The sequence below is a fragment of the Lathyrus oleraceus genome, chromosome 3 (assembly GCF_024323335.1).
Source record: "Lathyrus oleraceus cultivar Zhongwan6 chromosome 3, CAAS_Psat_ZW6_1.0, whole genome shotgun sequence".
Taxonomy (NCBI): domain Eukaryota; kingdom Viridiplantae; phylum Streptophyta; class Magnoliopsida; order Fabales; family Fabaceae; genus Lathyrus; species Lathyrus oleraceus.
In genome coordinates, this window is record NC_066581.1 from 351,341,275 (window position 1) to 351,357,759 (window position 16,485).

At 36.4% G+C, this 16,485-nt stretch overlaps 1 protein-coding gene across 4 annotated transcripts; it reads right to left on the reverse strand.

Annotated features, from left to right (window-relative positions):
* Nucleotides 1-11,514: 11,514 nt before the first annotated feature.
* LOC127127624 (telomere repeat-binding protein 5) lies at nt 11,515-16,191 on the reverse strand. Of its 4 annotated transcripts, none has more exons than XM_051056876.1 (12): nt 15,933-16,191; nt 15,373-15,441; nt 15,112-15,282; nt 14,586-14,866; nt 14,057-14,448; nt 13,730-13,885; nt 13,536-13,598; nt 13,289-13,368; nt 12,907-13,142; nt 12,506-12,823; nt 12,363-12,426; nt 11,515-12,021 (listed from the first exon to the last, which is right to left on the reverse strand). In XM_051056876.1, the coding sequence occupies exons 3-12, from the start codon at nt 15,190-15,192 to the stop codon at nt 11,872-11,874; spliced, it is 1,821 nt and encodes a 606-aa protein (XP_050912833.1). In that variant the 5' UTR covers nt 15,193-15,282; nt 15,373-15,441; nt 15,933-16,191; the 3' UTR covers nt 11,515-11,871. The 4 variants fall into 4 exon arrangements, with proteins under 4 accessions (XP_050912833.1, XP_050912832.1, XP_050912830.1 ...); XM_051056875.1 differs by having other exon boundaries at nt 13,712-13,885; XM_051056873.1 differs by having other exon boundaries at nt 13,697-13,885.
* Between the last annotated feature and the right edge of the window lie 294 nt (nt 16,192-16,485).

The window sequence follows — 16,485 nt, forward strand, 5'->3', positions numbered from 1 at the left end:
ATGAAATTATAGTTCTATTCATTTTAGTTCAGCCATATCACATTATTTCATGCATAAACTCTAAAACAAAATTTCTTACTTCAAAATAGCACAAAATATTATAGACTTGTGATAAAAATTTTTGAAACTCTCATGTTTAAAAGACCCTTAAACTCTCTTTCTAACGCAACTGACCACACCTTAAACAGACTTACAAAACTTAAGTTACACATGAAACAAGTAAAGCAACGCAGGGCTGAAATTTGACTAAGCCTCTGATATAAAAATCAGAGAAGTGATACTATTATAGCGCTCCTAGACCCAATTTACCCACTTCAAAATAAATATTATTACGTTAGCTTTCTAACACAACTAACGGCACCTCAAACAACCTTATGAAACTCAAGTTACACATGAAAAAAGACGTTAAATCCCCTTTTATGTCTACCTGCGATTTTATGCATTTTTCTCTCTATTGAACAGATCTCAAACTCGTCTATTTTGCCTATTTGAGTTCTGGCCGTCCAAAAAACTTACAGATAAATATAAACATTGAAAGGGCACATAAATTAGGATTAACAACAACATATTTTATCAATCAGATCTCGCCTTAACATAAGGCATCAAGACAATTTAAAAATTTAACTGTCACCTTATCACAAGGCAATAACAAAATTAATTCAATTCTCGGCTTATCATAAAGTCTCAACAAAACTCTCAATTCAACCTTTGTTGTATCCTAGTGGAACAATATAATTTAACAATCTAACTCCTGCCTTATCATAAGGCGTAACCATCGTTCATTCAATGAATCTCGTATGATTCACCTATTTTGGTTCTAATCTCCTCAATACACACAAGTTAACCATGGATAATAGAAATCAACAAAAATTTTAGATTCATACTCTTGTCTTATCAAGAGGCATCATCATAGGTTATCAAATTAAAATCAGTAATCAATCAAGTATAAAAATAAAAACATTATCATAACGATCGCCTAATAAGGTTTTGCATAAACCTTCTTTGGCCACAAGCATAATCACAAAAAAAAACAATGGTAAGGAACCCTCACTATCCATCTACTTAAACAGTCATACATGAATAATCCCCCCTTATCTCGAATTTGCAACAATGATGAAGCTTTGACTATGAGGTTTCCTCTCTATTCCTTCCAAAAGCTTCTTCTAGGTTTCTCTCTATTATGCCTCTTTTCCATCCAAAACACGTATCGACTCAAATATCTCTCAACTCCCCTATTTTAAAAAAAAAACTTATTTTATTTTATTAATTCTCTTTATTTCACTTATTTCTCACCAATCCCACACCCCTCCTTAATTTTAATTATATTTTTATTTCTCTCTCGAAAACCAATTATCTTGTTATTTCTATTATTTAAAAATTAATTAAAAATTCAAGTGATTCTAATAATTCTACCAACAATGCAAATCATGTTTCCTTGATTTTCTGAAGCTCATAAAAGGTAAGGCTGCAGATGACCAAGGTAGCTCAAAGAAAATAGAACATTCCCTAGAGAGCTTGGATGTGAACCAAACTAATATCTCGGAAATTTTGAAGAATGACTTAGGTGGACCAACAATCCACATTGCAACATCCAAGAGGGATCCCCCATTGAAAATAAAAGGTAAAGAACATCGTAAAAGCGAAAAGTAGAGACACAAAATATTTGACTACAAAAAGAAATTGTACTATTATATTTGTAAAAGGCCCACAATGGGCTATGTATGCGGAAAAGGATGTAACATCTTTCGTGCAACACCTACTTGGTATCTCGTTTCCTAGATTGATTCCTCATTTACTAGATGCGTGCCTTTTCCTTAAATATGTAGCCCACTTCCTTGACAACTCGCCCAAAGTGTGTGAACATGGGAAGTAACATGTTTCTTCTGTTGGAAGTGGTTAATCATGCTCTCTTGAACAATAGGGGATCAATTACCCCACCCCCTCTGCTGGAAGTGGTTGTTACTTCTTAGGAATCTGAGATCCAGACCTAGAGTTCTTATAAATACCTCAATCCTAAAGGATGAAAGAAGACAATTTGACATTCACACAAGTAATATACACACATAGCTTATCATCTCCCTATGTGAACTATCTCTAACCCCACAACAAACTCTAAAATCCATTGATAACCCTTAATCACTAGGGGTTGTCACATATTGTACTTTTAGCCAGTACAATTGTCACCCACCTTGAGGCCCGATAAAAATGACATATGCCACACTCATTGTTATTTATCGACTGTTTTTACCATCTTCTCATGAGGACGTTTCAACAAAGCTCTGAGACCATTGTCAACACCATTGTTGGGGGGGATTTTATCGGTGGAGGGGAGTCAAATTTCTCTCAAAGAAAATGCACCAACCAGATTTTTACAGTAAACATCATACCTACTAACATTTCTAAAACACCAAGGAGAGAGAGAGAACTTAAATCACCTTCTCAAATGAATACATCCTTAGGATTCTACCTCACAAAAATGATACATTGGTCGTCACGATGCAATATCATAATTGGGATATGAATCGAGTGTTGATTGGCCCTAGAATCTCAATAGATTTCTTATTCTATAGCATTTTCCTAAGGTTCCTGCTTAACCCTGACATCATCAAAGAACTCCAAGGATCTATGGTTGGTCTGTCAGGTGAACAGGTTCAACTAAAAGGCCATGTGACACTCATAACAATGTTTGATACAAGAGTGGTATACCAACGACTCACCATTGATCCCATTGTGAAGCCAATATCTCAAAGGAAATAAAAAGCTAACGAGGAAAAAGAGAGAGAGAGAGAGAGAGAGAGAGAGAGAGAGAGAGAGAGAGAGAGAGAGAGAGAGAGAGAATTGATGAAGAAGTGTAGAAGCTGAGTAGAGCTAGTTTTATAACATAGGTAAAATGTCCATCTTGGCTAGTTAACATAGTCTTTGTAAGGAAGCCATCGACTTCATTGACCTTAACATCGCATGTACGAAAGATTCATATCCCTTACCCAACATAGATTGTCTAATTGATGGACCTTCAAGATAAAAAATGTTGAGTTTCATGAATGCATACTCCGAATACAACCAGATCAAGATGGATCCCTTGGACCCTTCTAAAACAACATTCATATCCAATCATGGAAACTGTTACTACAACATCAAGAAATGAGCTCAGTACCCGTCCATGAAACAAATAAGGTGGGTCAACCATTATATTTCGTGATTAAGGTGTCTAAGGGCGTTGAGGCCCTATCTGCGAAGATTGAGAGGCTTGTCGTGGTGGTCATAGTAACTGTGAGGAAGCTCGGACTCTACTTTCATGGGGATCGAGTAATGGTAAAGACAAACTGCCTCATTCGGCATGTCCTGAAAAATCCATATTTAGCGGGAAGAATATTGTCTTGGGCGGTTGAATTATCTAAGTATGGAATTCATTATATACCCATAGGAAACATCAAATCACAATTATTGGCTTACTTTTGGCTAGAATTCAGTTCGTCAGTAGATGACGAGACTCCCATATCAGTAGATAACGCTTCTACCTTGCAAGGAAGTAGTGCAGGGATAATGTTAGAAGGACCAAGCAACCTGTTGGTCAAACAATAACTGAAATTCAATTTTAAGGCTAGAAACAATCAAGCCAAATTTGAAGCTCTCATCGTTGGCATGACCCTTGCACTTGAGGTGGGCCCGTCAAATTTGAAAGTCAATAGCAATTCCCAATTGGTAGTAAACCAAGTCCTTGGGGAATATCAGATGAAGGATCCCTAGCTTGTCAAATATCTAAAAAATGTGTGTGAATTTCTAGAATGTTTCAAAGCTTTCGAGATAATGTATGTGCTTATGGAGCAGAATTTTAAGGTACACCTTTTGTTCAAGCTTGCTAGCTCAAAGAAAATAAGGTGCAACCGCACTGTAATTTAGGAAACTCTCTTGTTCCTAGTATTGAGATGTAAGAGACCAACACTATCAAAGTTACTGAACCACTTGTTAGATTATGTCCATAATACACTATCTGCAATCAGATGAACTACCACAAGATGAGTTAGAGGCCAAGAAGATTTGCAAGCATACAATAAAGCACACTTTAATATCATGGGGGATCTACAAAATGGGAAAGGCTTCTCCAATACTAAGGTATCTAGGGGAACATGAAACATCCCCAATCCTCGTTGTAGTACATCAAGGGGATTGTGGCAGTCAGATTGGTGGACGAGCCCTCTCCCAAAAGCTCCTTAGGGAAGGATATTATCCGTCTAGCCTAATGAAGGATAATATGGCGTTCGTCAAGAAATGCAGAAAATTCTAGAGACACGCCAATTTGCATCATGCACTAGTTGTACTCCTCTTTTTCTTAATGACGCCTTAGTCATTTTACCGATGGGGCATGGATACTCTAGGCCCTTTACCCTAGCAAATGACCAACTAAAATTTCTAACTGTTGGATTGGAATTTTTCATGAAATGGATAGAAGTTGAAGTCGCCTCCAAGTTCATAGTGGAAAGGGTCCGTCGTTTTTATTGGCAAAGGAATATGTACATATTTGGTTTACTATGCATCATCATTTTGGAAAATGGAGCTTAGTTTTCAACACTACCATAGTTGATTTTTGTCACAACCTAGGAGATCAAACAAAGTTTATTTTTTTTATCCATTCATAAGAAAATGGGCAACCAGAATACATAAACAAGGTAATATTGAAGGGGAGCAAGAAGAAGCTAGATAATGCTAAGAGATTTTGGCTAAACAAATGCACGAAGTTCTTTGGTTATATCACCCCACCACTCATTTGACTACCAAGGAGACTCCATTCACCATGGTATACGAGGTGGACACCGTGTTGCTTGTCGAAATTGACACGCCTTTCTAGAGATGCTCTCAGTTCAATCCATAAGAGAACGAGTCAGAGCTAAGATGTGTCGCTGACCTAATCGATGAAACCAAATATGTTTCCCACATTTGAGAATTTGACCACCAAGCAAAGGGTGGATATGAGATACAACTCCAAAAATTCTTTAAGGTAAATGGAAGAGGGTGGCCTAGTTCTAAGACAAGTCCTCGTGCCCACCCAACAGTGGAAACTACAACCCGACTTAGAGGGACCATATCACATATACCAGAAGCTTCCTCACAGAGCCTACAAGCTCAAGGAATTAGATGAATGAATCATTCTCATACTTGAAACTCAGTTAACCTAAGATATTACTATAATTGATTGTTAAAGAGGAGAATTTCCTACCAATATATAAATCTATTTGAAAAACATTTACTATTTGAAGAAAATATATTTGGCTCTAAAATTGACTTAACTAATGGAGTTCCAAAGGTATATTCTTGCCGCCTTAAAAAGGGAAATACAAAGATTGACTTCCACAAGAAGATCCTTACCACCTTAAAAGGGAAATACAATTGTTATACTTCCACGGGCAGATCCTTTTTGCCTTAAAAAGGAAATACAAACACTAGACTATAGTGAAAATGGTCCTTGCTTCCCCATGAGCAATATAAAACTTTGTTTCAGTGAGGCATCTCCCATGTAGGCCACTAAACTTAAGTCTCTCTTGGGGAACTCAACTAAAGTCTCACCAAAGGGACTCCATTTAAATCTCACAAAACTGACTCAACTAAAGTCTCGCCTAGGGGACTCAACTAAAGTTTTTCCAGAGGGATTCAACCCAAGTCTTGCCTGAAGGACTCAACTTAAGTTTCTCCCGAGGGACTCAAATAAAGTATCTCCAAAGGGAATCAACTTAAGTCTCCCTTGAGGGACTTAACTAAAGTCTCACAAGAGGAACTCAACTTAAGTCTCTCCAGAGGTGTTTAACTAAAGTCTCTACTGGGGGACTCAACTAAAGTCTTGCTAGAGGGAATCAACTTAAGTCTCACCAAAGGGACCCAACTTAAGTATCTCCTAGGGAAATAAACCAAAGTCATGCCAAAGGGACTAAACTTAAGTCTTTCCTAGGGGACTCAACTAAAGTAACTCCAGAGGGACTCAACTTAAGTCTCTCTTGGGGGACTTAACTAAAGTCTCGCCAGAGGAACTCAAATTAAGTTTTGCTAGAGGGACTCAACTAAAGTCTCGCTTGGGAGACTCAACTAAAATCTCGTCATAGGAACTCAACTTAATTATATCTAGAGGGACTCAACTTAAGTATCACATGATGGACTTAACCAAAGTACTTCCAGAGAAGACTCAACTTAAGTCTCTCCAAAGTTACTCAAATTAAGTCTCACCTGAGGGACTCAACTTAAGTATTTCCTGAGGGAATCAACTTAAGTATTTCCTAAGGGACTCAACTAAGTCTTACCTAAGCTTCTCCATTTAAGGTTCCATATGAACTATTTACCACGAAAGAAAGTGAAACTAAATTACTTCTCCCTTTATAAGACCTCGTGCTTTAGCGAATGTGTATTAATATATTTGTAGAGGGCTCGCAAGGGGTGATGTGGGGGAAAAGGATGTAACATCTCAGCCATAACACCTTCTTAATCACTTCCTAGGTCGATCACCCATTTACTAGATGTGGCACCATTTCCTCGAATACATCACCCACTTCCTTGACAACTCACATAAAGTGTGTGAAAGCGGGAAGTGGCGTGTTCCTAGTCCACAATGGTGTGGATGAATTCAAGGTGAAGTTAACCATAATCTTATGAAGTAGTTTTTTACTTCCTTGGAATATAAACGCCACAAACACTTTGACATATCTGAAAACCATTACAAACACCATTTAAGTATATTTTTGTTTAACATTAACAATAAGTTTTTCTGCACTAAGCGCTAGTATTTTAGATATATTTGCGGAAGTTTTCAGCACTGTAAATATTAGTAGAATATAAAAACACTTTGTGCGGCCATAAAGTTGTAGTTACAATAAATCAAAAAATTTATAAATAACTTTCTTTATGATTTAATTCACTTTTCATTTCTACTTATCTCTAAAATTATTCATTCTTATTTCTCTCTATATTTTTTGTAGTGTTATATTTATAAAAGAAACTACCTAGGACGATGAATGTAGGACACTTTAGAAAAGGAGGCGATAATATTTCTCTTCAGGGAAGGTATCGTCTCACCCCAAAGTTTTTCTATTGTCCAATCATGGGAAACGTGGGATAAGATGTTTCATGGGTAGAGATAAGTCAGGGTCATTAACTGACACATGTCCCCCATGGAAATAAGAATTCAACGGTCCACTATTGATTGGGTGAGCGGTGACCTTTCCCAAGAGAACCCTAGGCCTAAGAGGCATCAGTAAATACCTCTCCTCTGAGGGGAGAGGGACAAGTTTTAAGTCATACATATCATACCTCACATACACTTATACCTAAACACATCACTCAATACGAGGCCTCTCACCTTACATGAGCAGGACCTCAAAACCACTGTCAAATACCACCATACATGTCTTCTCTCTGTCGTGGATAAGCCCTAATCACCATAAAGCATAATATACCTACTAAGGCCTCTGAGTCCCCCTCCCTTCCAGGAGGAACACACACACACTTGTATTTTTTGACCAGTACAATGGTGCCCATCGTGAGACTCTAGTAAAACTAACTTGGGACACATTTCTACTATAACTCCTTCCATCTTCCCTCCGAAGATGGCCGATAATACTCTATCTTACAACACAAATACCATTGTCGGAGGTTTCACCTGTGGAGGTAGCTCTAAATCCTCCCGGAGGAAATACAAAAGGTAGATGCTTGCAGCAAAAGTAATATCCCATGGCTTCCCTAGAAGCATTCTAGGAAAAACAGGGGTTAACCTCACCTTCTCTGAGGAAGATGCCCTCATAATCAACCCTCACAATGATGATCCTTTGGTCTATGAAGAAAAGTTCTTCTTGACCTTGGTTAAATTTTAATGAAGACAAACACATCAACAAAAAGAAGACAAAAGCTTGTCTAAGAAGAAAAATATTGAAGGCTAGCACAAATCAAAGAAAATAATCAAGATGGTTAAAGTATGTGTTACAATTCATATTATTTATCATAATGGCTCAGAATATTATGCATAATTCATCTCAAATCATTTGGAACCAAGCCATGTTGTTACAAGCTATGTTTTTTCATTTTTCAAATAGTTGTAATTGGTCATAAAAAAACCTATAACCAGTTACATGCACAAACTTTTTAACAACTATGTTTTATTTTTTAATAGCTACAGTTGTAACCGGTTACAGTAACAAAAAAATTTAATTTACTTTTAACAACTATAGTTATAACCAGTTACAACATTATGTTAATCGGTTACCACCAAAGTATAATGATTTTATCTGAACCAGCATGAGTTTAAAAGGTTGCAAACCTTTATGGAATTGCTTCCAAACATATGCATCAATTCATAGAGGTATTTTATGATGTATATAAAGGTTCATACATCAGAATTCAAAATCACTTCTTGCATACATCATTTTTACATAATTCAAGCAAGTTTTTTAAGTGTTCATATATCCATCAAATATGAAACTTTGTGCATAACTTTTATTTCATTGAAAATAGTTTCATTCATATTATTATGAGCACTTAAGTATATATGTTTGGATTGGGATCAAGATAAAGAGAAGATCAATTTCTACATAATTAATTCAAGAGCAAAAACTTCTACATACATTATCAAAAAAAAAATATTGATCACAAAGTGTTTAGTGATCATTGTTTGACATAAAAAATGGTATGCTTTCTATTCAAATTTAAAATAAAACGGTGTGCTTTCTTATTAATGTTATAAAAGTGTATGAGTGACCGTGGTGTGAGGTTTGTACAGATTCTAATATAGTGAAAAAATTTCATGGGGTATGAGGGGACTGGAGTACTATTGTTTGGAAAGATGAACCAGGATATATCATTGTGTTCTTTACTTTCTGCACTTTAATTTTCTGTTATACATCTTTCAAAACAGCTCATACACTTTATTCTAAACCAAAAAATTGAAAAATAAAAAGAACTTGCATAAAAACCAGAAAAATATAGCAAGTCCAATTTACCCCCTCTTAGATAACACACGCAATACTTACATGGTCATCAGTGTGCAATAAGTCAACTGGGATATCAAGTGAGTTTTGATAGATCCAGGCATCTCCATTGACGTCCTGTTTTGGGATGCCTTCCAAAAACTACAGCTTGACCCTAATAAAATAAAAATGTTCATCGGCTCGTTAACAGGATTATCAGGCGAACATGTGCAAGTAATGAGTCATGTAACCCTAGAGACCACATCTGCCAAGGGCGCAGACACCAAGATGATTGATTTCATCTACCTTATTATGCATTATCTATCACTGTGTTACATCATTCTCGAACGACCTTCCATCAATGCCCTAGAGGCAGTTGTTTCCACTTTGTACCTGACCCTAAAGTATCCACTTCTGAATGGGTGAGTCGGTATAGTCTTAGGAGACCAACAAATCACTCGAGAGTGTTACCAAAATAGCTTGGCGATAGCAAGAAAAGATCTCTCCCTTGTTGATGCCCCCTCAGAAGTTCCAAATATTGATCTTGAGTGTTAGGACCCCAGACTGGATACAGAAGCAAAGAGACTCACGCCCATACATCACTTGAAGGAAGTCCAGATAGTCCCCTATTTCCATCAGGTCTCAAAGATAGGCACTTCACTTTTTGAGGAGGAGGAACGGGAGCTAGGTGACCAATTATTAAGAATGTCGACTTGTTTGTCTGGGCTCTCTCTAACATGCCTGGGATAGACACTAAAGTAGTGAACCATCACCTCACTATCCACCTTTCTACTAGACCAGTGGCACAGAGGAAGTAAAAATTTGGTGAGGAGAAGAGGGTTGTCATTGATGAAGAGATGGGAAAACTATCTGACATCGGGTTCAACACGGGAACAAAATACCCTACTAAGGTTACTATTTTACTATAAATTCTCATCTCTCAAACTTGTTCCTTAAGGAAAAATAATAGTTAAAGTTTGAGGTTGTGATGACACTCGTTCATAATATAATTTTTAGTAAGCTTTAAAATAGTTTTTAGTAACTTTTCTACTTAGGTTGCATGAATTGTAGCAAGTTGGACATAATCAAGATTGTTGTAGAAAGTCTAAACTCACATTAAGTCATGCTAACTAGACAACATTATAGTGTTTACATATAGTGGAAGTTATCCTGAAGAGAAGTAAAATGTAGACAACACACAAAAATATGAATAAAGATATGAATAAAGGAAGAAGTTCCTTGCAAAATAGGATTGTGCATGATCATAAAATGAAAAAAAAAATCGGTCTTGTTTAAATCGTGGCACAATGGGATAGCATCATGGAGTGATCATGTGTTGAAAACGTCGAAGAAGTGATATTATAAGATCTTGCCACAATGGGATGGCATTATGGTGTGATAAAATTAGCATAAAACATCTGATTATAGATAAATTATGGCAAGATGGGATGACATCGACATACGATTTTTGCAATCCAAAACCCCATTTTAAGTGAAATTTGATGCAATTGATAGGGATTCTGAATTTTAAAAACTGAGTGATGCTTGCAGAGTTCTAGAGGTTCAAGACTGATGATCTTAAATCATGTATTCCTTCTCAAAATTGTTGGTTATGAATATTTGTGCCATGAGTAGATAAACTTCCTTATATTAGGCCTTTGGAGATGAATTTATCTTGAATTGTTAACTTACAAGTCAGTTTTGCAAGGTTGAGTAAGATTAAAGCACAATTCTAAGATGGTATTAAAGCATATCCTAGATCAACCGTTAGGCTTCACACATCGTCCACACTTTAGGCTCATTGAGATCAGAGCGTGAAGGGGTGTGTTGAAAATTACGCCTTCATTGTGGTGCGTCGCTAGTTGCCTAATTCTGGCATTTGATTTTCCATTGCAACCCCAACATCTTCATTGTGTTGAGTTTTAAGGGGTGAAGTTACTCTTGCAGTACTTAGAATTATGGCATGTGTAGTGTTTATAAAGTTTAGGCAACCCTCATTTTACAAGTTAATTTTATAAAGTTGAGTTAGGGTCAACCACAATTCTAAAATGATATCAAAGTTTATCCAAGATCCGTTGGACCATCTACTATAAAGTTGTTTCCGCTATCAAACAATCTATCATTTACACATCAAATTTAATAGTGTTAGGCATGAGGGATGTGTTAAAGAGTCTCACGTCACATAAGTTATGACCTGAAGATATGTTTATAAGTAGGTGACAATCTTTATCTTACAAATAAGACAAAACATTAACAATTCCATGGATTGACCTGTTGGTGAAGGTTTGAGATATGAGGGTATGCTCCTCTCAAAGTCTTTAGATTTGAATTTCATTAACTTTCATTGAATTAGTCCATATAGAATAAACTTCAAGGTTATAGCTAATTATTTGTTTGGTTAATTTATCCGATATCAGCTTAACTAGCTTGTCTGGCCATTATAAGCTCATCCCTTATTTTTACCATCAAGCTTATACTGCTAATGAACATTATTATCAATATAAGAGATCAAAGGAAATAAAAATAGAGAACATATTCTAATTGCAAAATCATCACATCAATTTGCAAGGGAAGATATTCAATTGTACCTATTCATAGGTAACTTTTTATGCGTAGTATTCAAGATAATAACAACAAATTCATGTGATGTGTGGTGTTAACTCCTATACATATTTCATTATTCTAGTTTTGCTTTTAATAGCATACCAATATTTGACCATAAGGTATCATAAGAATAAGAATGTACCCTATGGTCAAATAATCATGTACAAATCACCCCAACCATTACATGGCTCTTAGGGAAGGTAAATTATGGATCATATATATTTGAGCAAATATATGGAAATTAACATATACTATCTTTCTGAACACTGTATACTTCTGCAGTAATGTAAGTTGTTCCGATTCTGCTTTCTTCGATATCGTAAAAGGCTCACATTGATTTAAGTTGATGCTTACATTGTTGTTGAGACCAATAGGCATGAGCGGCTAAGACCCTGTCGAGAAGCTCTTGAGGAACAGGCTCTCCTCTTCTTTGCTGAGGGGAGATTCTCGCTGTGTGAACCAATGTCTTCCACTTATCCTGCGGTATTACAAACATCGCATAAGAGTTACCGAAATGCAAATAGCGCGTAGCTATCAACACACTTTTTGAGTGTATATCAGAGCGTGTGTGGATTATCTTTCTGTGTTCATACACGCGTATGTATGCTCGTTCTAACCCTTCAAGAAGTTTTCTAACACATGAGCGCGTATGTATGCACATTCTAGCACTACGCGAAGTTTTACAACACATTCGCGCGTATGTATGCACATTCTAACCCTTCAAGATGTTTTCTAACGCATGCGCGTGTATGTATGCACATTCTAGCACTTCAAGAAGTTTTCTAACATAGAGAAGCATATGTTCGATAAATCCTTCACCTTCAAATCCACATAAGTTCGATGCTTAGCATTGTCAAAAGCGCGTTGTTTGACATCTCGCCATCTGCAACATAGTGTAATATTTAATACTACCTCGAGTCCCAATTATAAGAATTACGAGAAAGAAGAATCATTAACCAAACCTTCCGGTTCCTAGTTTTTCAACTGCCTGAACCAATGCTTCAACTTCTAGAACAGAAAACGGCCTCCTTATGCGGCGCTGTCCAAAGTCAGGATTCCCTGATTTGCGCCGGTACGGAACCACAGCTAATGCATCCATGTTGATGGCAGGAACTGTCACCAGGGCGCGGCATTTTGACATGTTATTGTTGTTAGCTGAAGTATCTCCTAGAGAGGACACCCCGTTAAGATCACCTTCCGCACAATTTTCGATTTTGACCGTAGAACGTTCTCGAGACACATTATAACTTCCTTGTTGTAACATTAAAGAATTCGATTGCCTGTTTATTAAAAACGAACAAATTACTAACAAAACTTCTCAGAGGCATATGTTTGCAATGAAAACCCGAACATGAACAGTTACCTAGATAGCTTTTGTCGTGAACCAGTGGTTAGGAAACAAGGGTCGTCATTGTACGAAGATGACATTCGGTTATGTCTTGGCTCCAACATGAATCCTAACCTATGGCGTTTGTCATCTTGAGAGATCCCGGTCTGGATCAAAGTTTTGCTGTCATCTCGAACCTTCTTTCCCTGAAGAAGTATGCCTACATGTAGTTCGTCTCCAAGTATAGCTGTCACAGCTTCCATTACCGTCCTCTGCAAATATTAACAAAATAAAGCTAGCCAATAGAGATTGTGAGCGTACGAAAAAGATACAGTGGATTGTTTATTGTCAGATGTTATGGACATGTCATAAGCTGTTTTCATCATTGTCTATCATCAGATGAAGTTTAATCACATACCTTGAGTGAACCAATCGTTGCGGTCTCAGGTATATCGATAAAAAGCTCGGGGACTTTAAAGGATTTTATGCTAAGCTTCACTGCAAAGTATAGAATAAACCATGTCAAATTATTTTCATAAGCTCTTCCAAACAATGTCACAAGTGGTTGTGCCACTAAATAAGTTCAAATAAGCCGATCCAAACAGACACTAAATTACGATTAATAGATTAAATGTGGCAAATCATTTCGCGAACTACTTTCCTACCATTACAACCCTTGGACGCGGGATGTACTTGTTGATCAGCCATAGAAGACGATTCTTCAATTACTGCAAACAATAGTTTCGGTCATTGAGCCAAAACTGAAAAAAACCAAGCCGAAAAAGAAACATGGATTACAAATAAATAAAAAAGCAAAGTACGCAACCATGCATTGTTGCACCTGCACCATGGTTTGTACCATTAACCCTTGTACTAGAAGAATCAACTATGCCTTGACAGTGAGACCAGCTATCAGACGTAGACGATGAAGTTTGATAGAAAAACTTTCTTTTCTTAAATGGGTACATCCTTTCGGAATTTTCAAGCACCGAATTGTCCCCGCTATTGTTCTCATCTGTGTCAAAAACAATTCATGGAACTATCAGTAGTCGTAACGAACGTGCAAAATAATGAATACGCGCATCAATAGATATGGTTTTGCTTGAATCAGTGTTAGCAATCGCGGATAAAAGAATTAGGAACGTGAAACTTAAATCGAAAATCAACTGCAAGTAAAGCTACAAACCATTCACAAAATGACTTGCATCCTTAACCTTTATCGTATCTGGTGGTGAGCCGGGTGAGCCAGATATCTTAATCTTTGAATTCGGTTGAGCACACCTAACAAAGTTTTCGTCATCATCTCTATTAACTAATTTCCTTGTAGCGCAACCATTTGCTAAAGAATCAAGATTCATGTGGCTACGACCCTCCAACGAAGGCTTTTCCACGTGATTTTCTGCACTGCAATCTTTCGATGCTTTTTGGCCTGGTTCTATTAATCCATCCGATCTGCTTTTAATGTGGATGACTTTCTCATTCGTGGTTCTCATTTTCACACGTTCATCTTCCCTCTCGAGGACATTCTGTCCTTGTCCTTCAAGATGGTTTTCAGGTGAAGAAGAATCGCCCATGACTCTGCAGAAAGTTTCATCGAACACGACATTGTTGAGTGATGTAAGGTTAGTCCTTTCCGAAATCCAAAAACATCAAGCTCGTCATTGAACTATTTATTTTTTCATCGGCATGCAACAAAGTAGAAATTCAACATTTACCTTTGGTTTTCCTGTTTCAATTGCAAACTAGGGACACAACCGGAGACAACTTCACAACAAGTTCCATGCTTGAATCGTTCCTCCTTAAACGGTCCTGCTTGATTCTCTTGTTTGTTTTCCTTTACGCTAACACCAGAAAAAGAACGAGGATCTTTCGCAGAAGCAGCATTATCAGGAACCAAAATCTGATTCTTCTGCAAGAGATTGCCAGCTACACTAGCCAAAATATCAAATGCCTGTATCTGATTGCTGTCGGGTTTCTTCCTGATTTTACCTCTTCCCTAAACATGTATATTTGAATTAATAAGAATGTTACAAATCTATTCCGTTGGGATCATAAGTAGCACAGACACTTCTGATCGAAGTTTTATCTGGTGTCCGACACCAGCATGACATTGACATATACACCTAACATTGAATCACTTCCGCTCTCTTAAATGATTATCAGTATCCACGTGTCTGGTATCCACGTGTCAATGTCGGTGTCTATGTTTCATAGTGTATGAGAAGAAAATCAATCGCCTACCCTTGGAGATCTCGAAGCTCGAGGAACGGAAGGAACTTCATAGCCATTAAAACCATAATCCAACCTCTTCTGCATAACCATATCTCAGAAAATCATTCCTATAAGAAAAAGTCATTAGATAAACATAAAACCAGCTTCCTTGTGTTATGAAGACACCCCTTATCATAAAACCTGTCAACATAATCAAATTCAAATACATCAAACAAATACTTGATAATAATAACAAGAATATAAATCAACAAAAAGGTATTGAAAGCTTACATGCACATGATCATTAGAAGACAAAGTTTTCGCCTCTTATCCGGTTTGAAACTGAAGCAGATACATATCCTTCAATATTTTCAAAACAAACAATAATCAAAATTGTTACATAATGATCATAATTATCCAACAATAAAAAAAAACAAAAATCACTGGGAAAAACCACTGATGAAGAAACAATAACAATATATATAAATATAATCATCTTATTCAATACATAGGGCATAATGATCTTCAATACACCAATGACCCTTTTAAGGAAACAATGTCTGACAAAGAGAGAGAAAGAGAAAGATCTATTTTTGAATGAAGCACTAGGAAAGAAACTTGAATGAATCTAGAAAAGAAATTGGAGGGAGATTTGTATTTAGCATTGATGAAACTGGGCTCCATTTGAATGAGTGATGAAGAAAATCCAAACAAAAGTACAAAATACTTAAAAAAGAAACCTTTTAGTGATGAATCATTTTTCACAAAATGAAAACAACAAAAAAACACATTTTTTGGGTACCCTTTTACGAGTTAAAAAGAATTGTTGTTGAAAAAAAAAAGTTTCTGACCTTTGTGTTATTATGTCTGAAAGAATGAACAACAAAAACCTCCTGAAAAACCACACAACCTTTGTGTTGTTCTTAAACCCCTCCTCACAAGTAACTGTTTCCAAACGTTTGACCATTTTCACATATCCTAAGAAGGGAGTAACCGGTAACTAACATGTGTTTGTACCGGATATAGAAGGTTTAGTACTTAGATTTGACCGGTTCTTGTGTTTGGGGTGATCCACTCACTACTCTCTTTATGTCACTTGTTTGCTTAACATATGGCATACTCTCCACTCATTTGGGGGGTTTTTCACCATCTTATCTTTATTCACATAAACAACACACAAATGATTGAATTAGTTTCTAAACTCTAGCTACATCTTGTTTGAATTTGCTAACCAATCCCTTTACATTATTTCATTTTTATTTATAGCTAATACAAATACTAATGTCTAGATGTGTATGATACATATTTCCATATATATTTCATTATTTCACTTTTATATATATATATATATATATATATATATATATATATATATATATATATATATATATATATATATATATA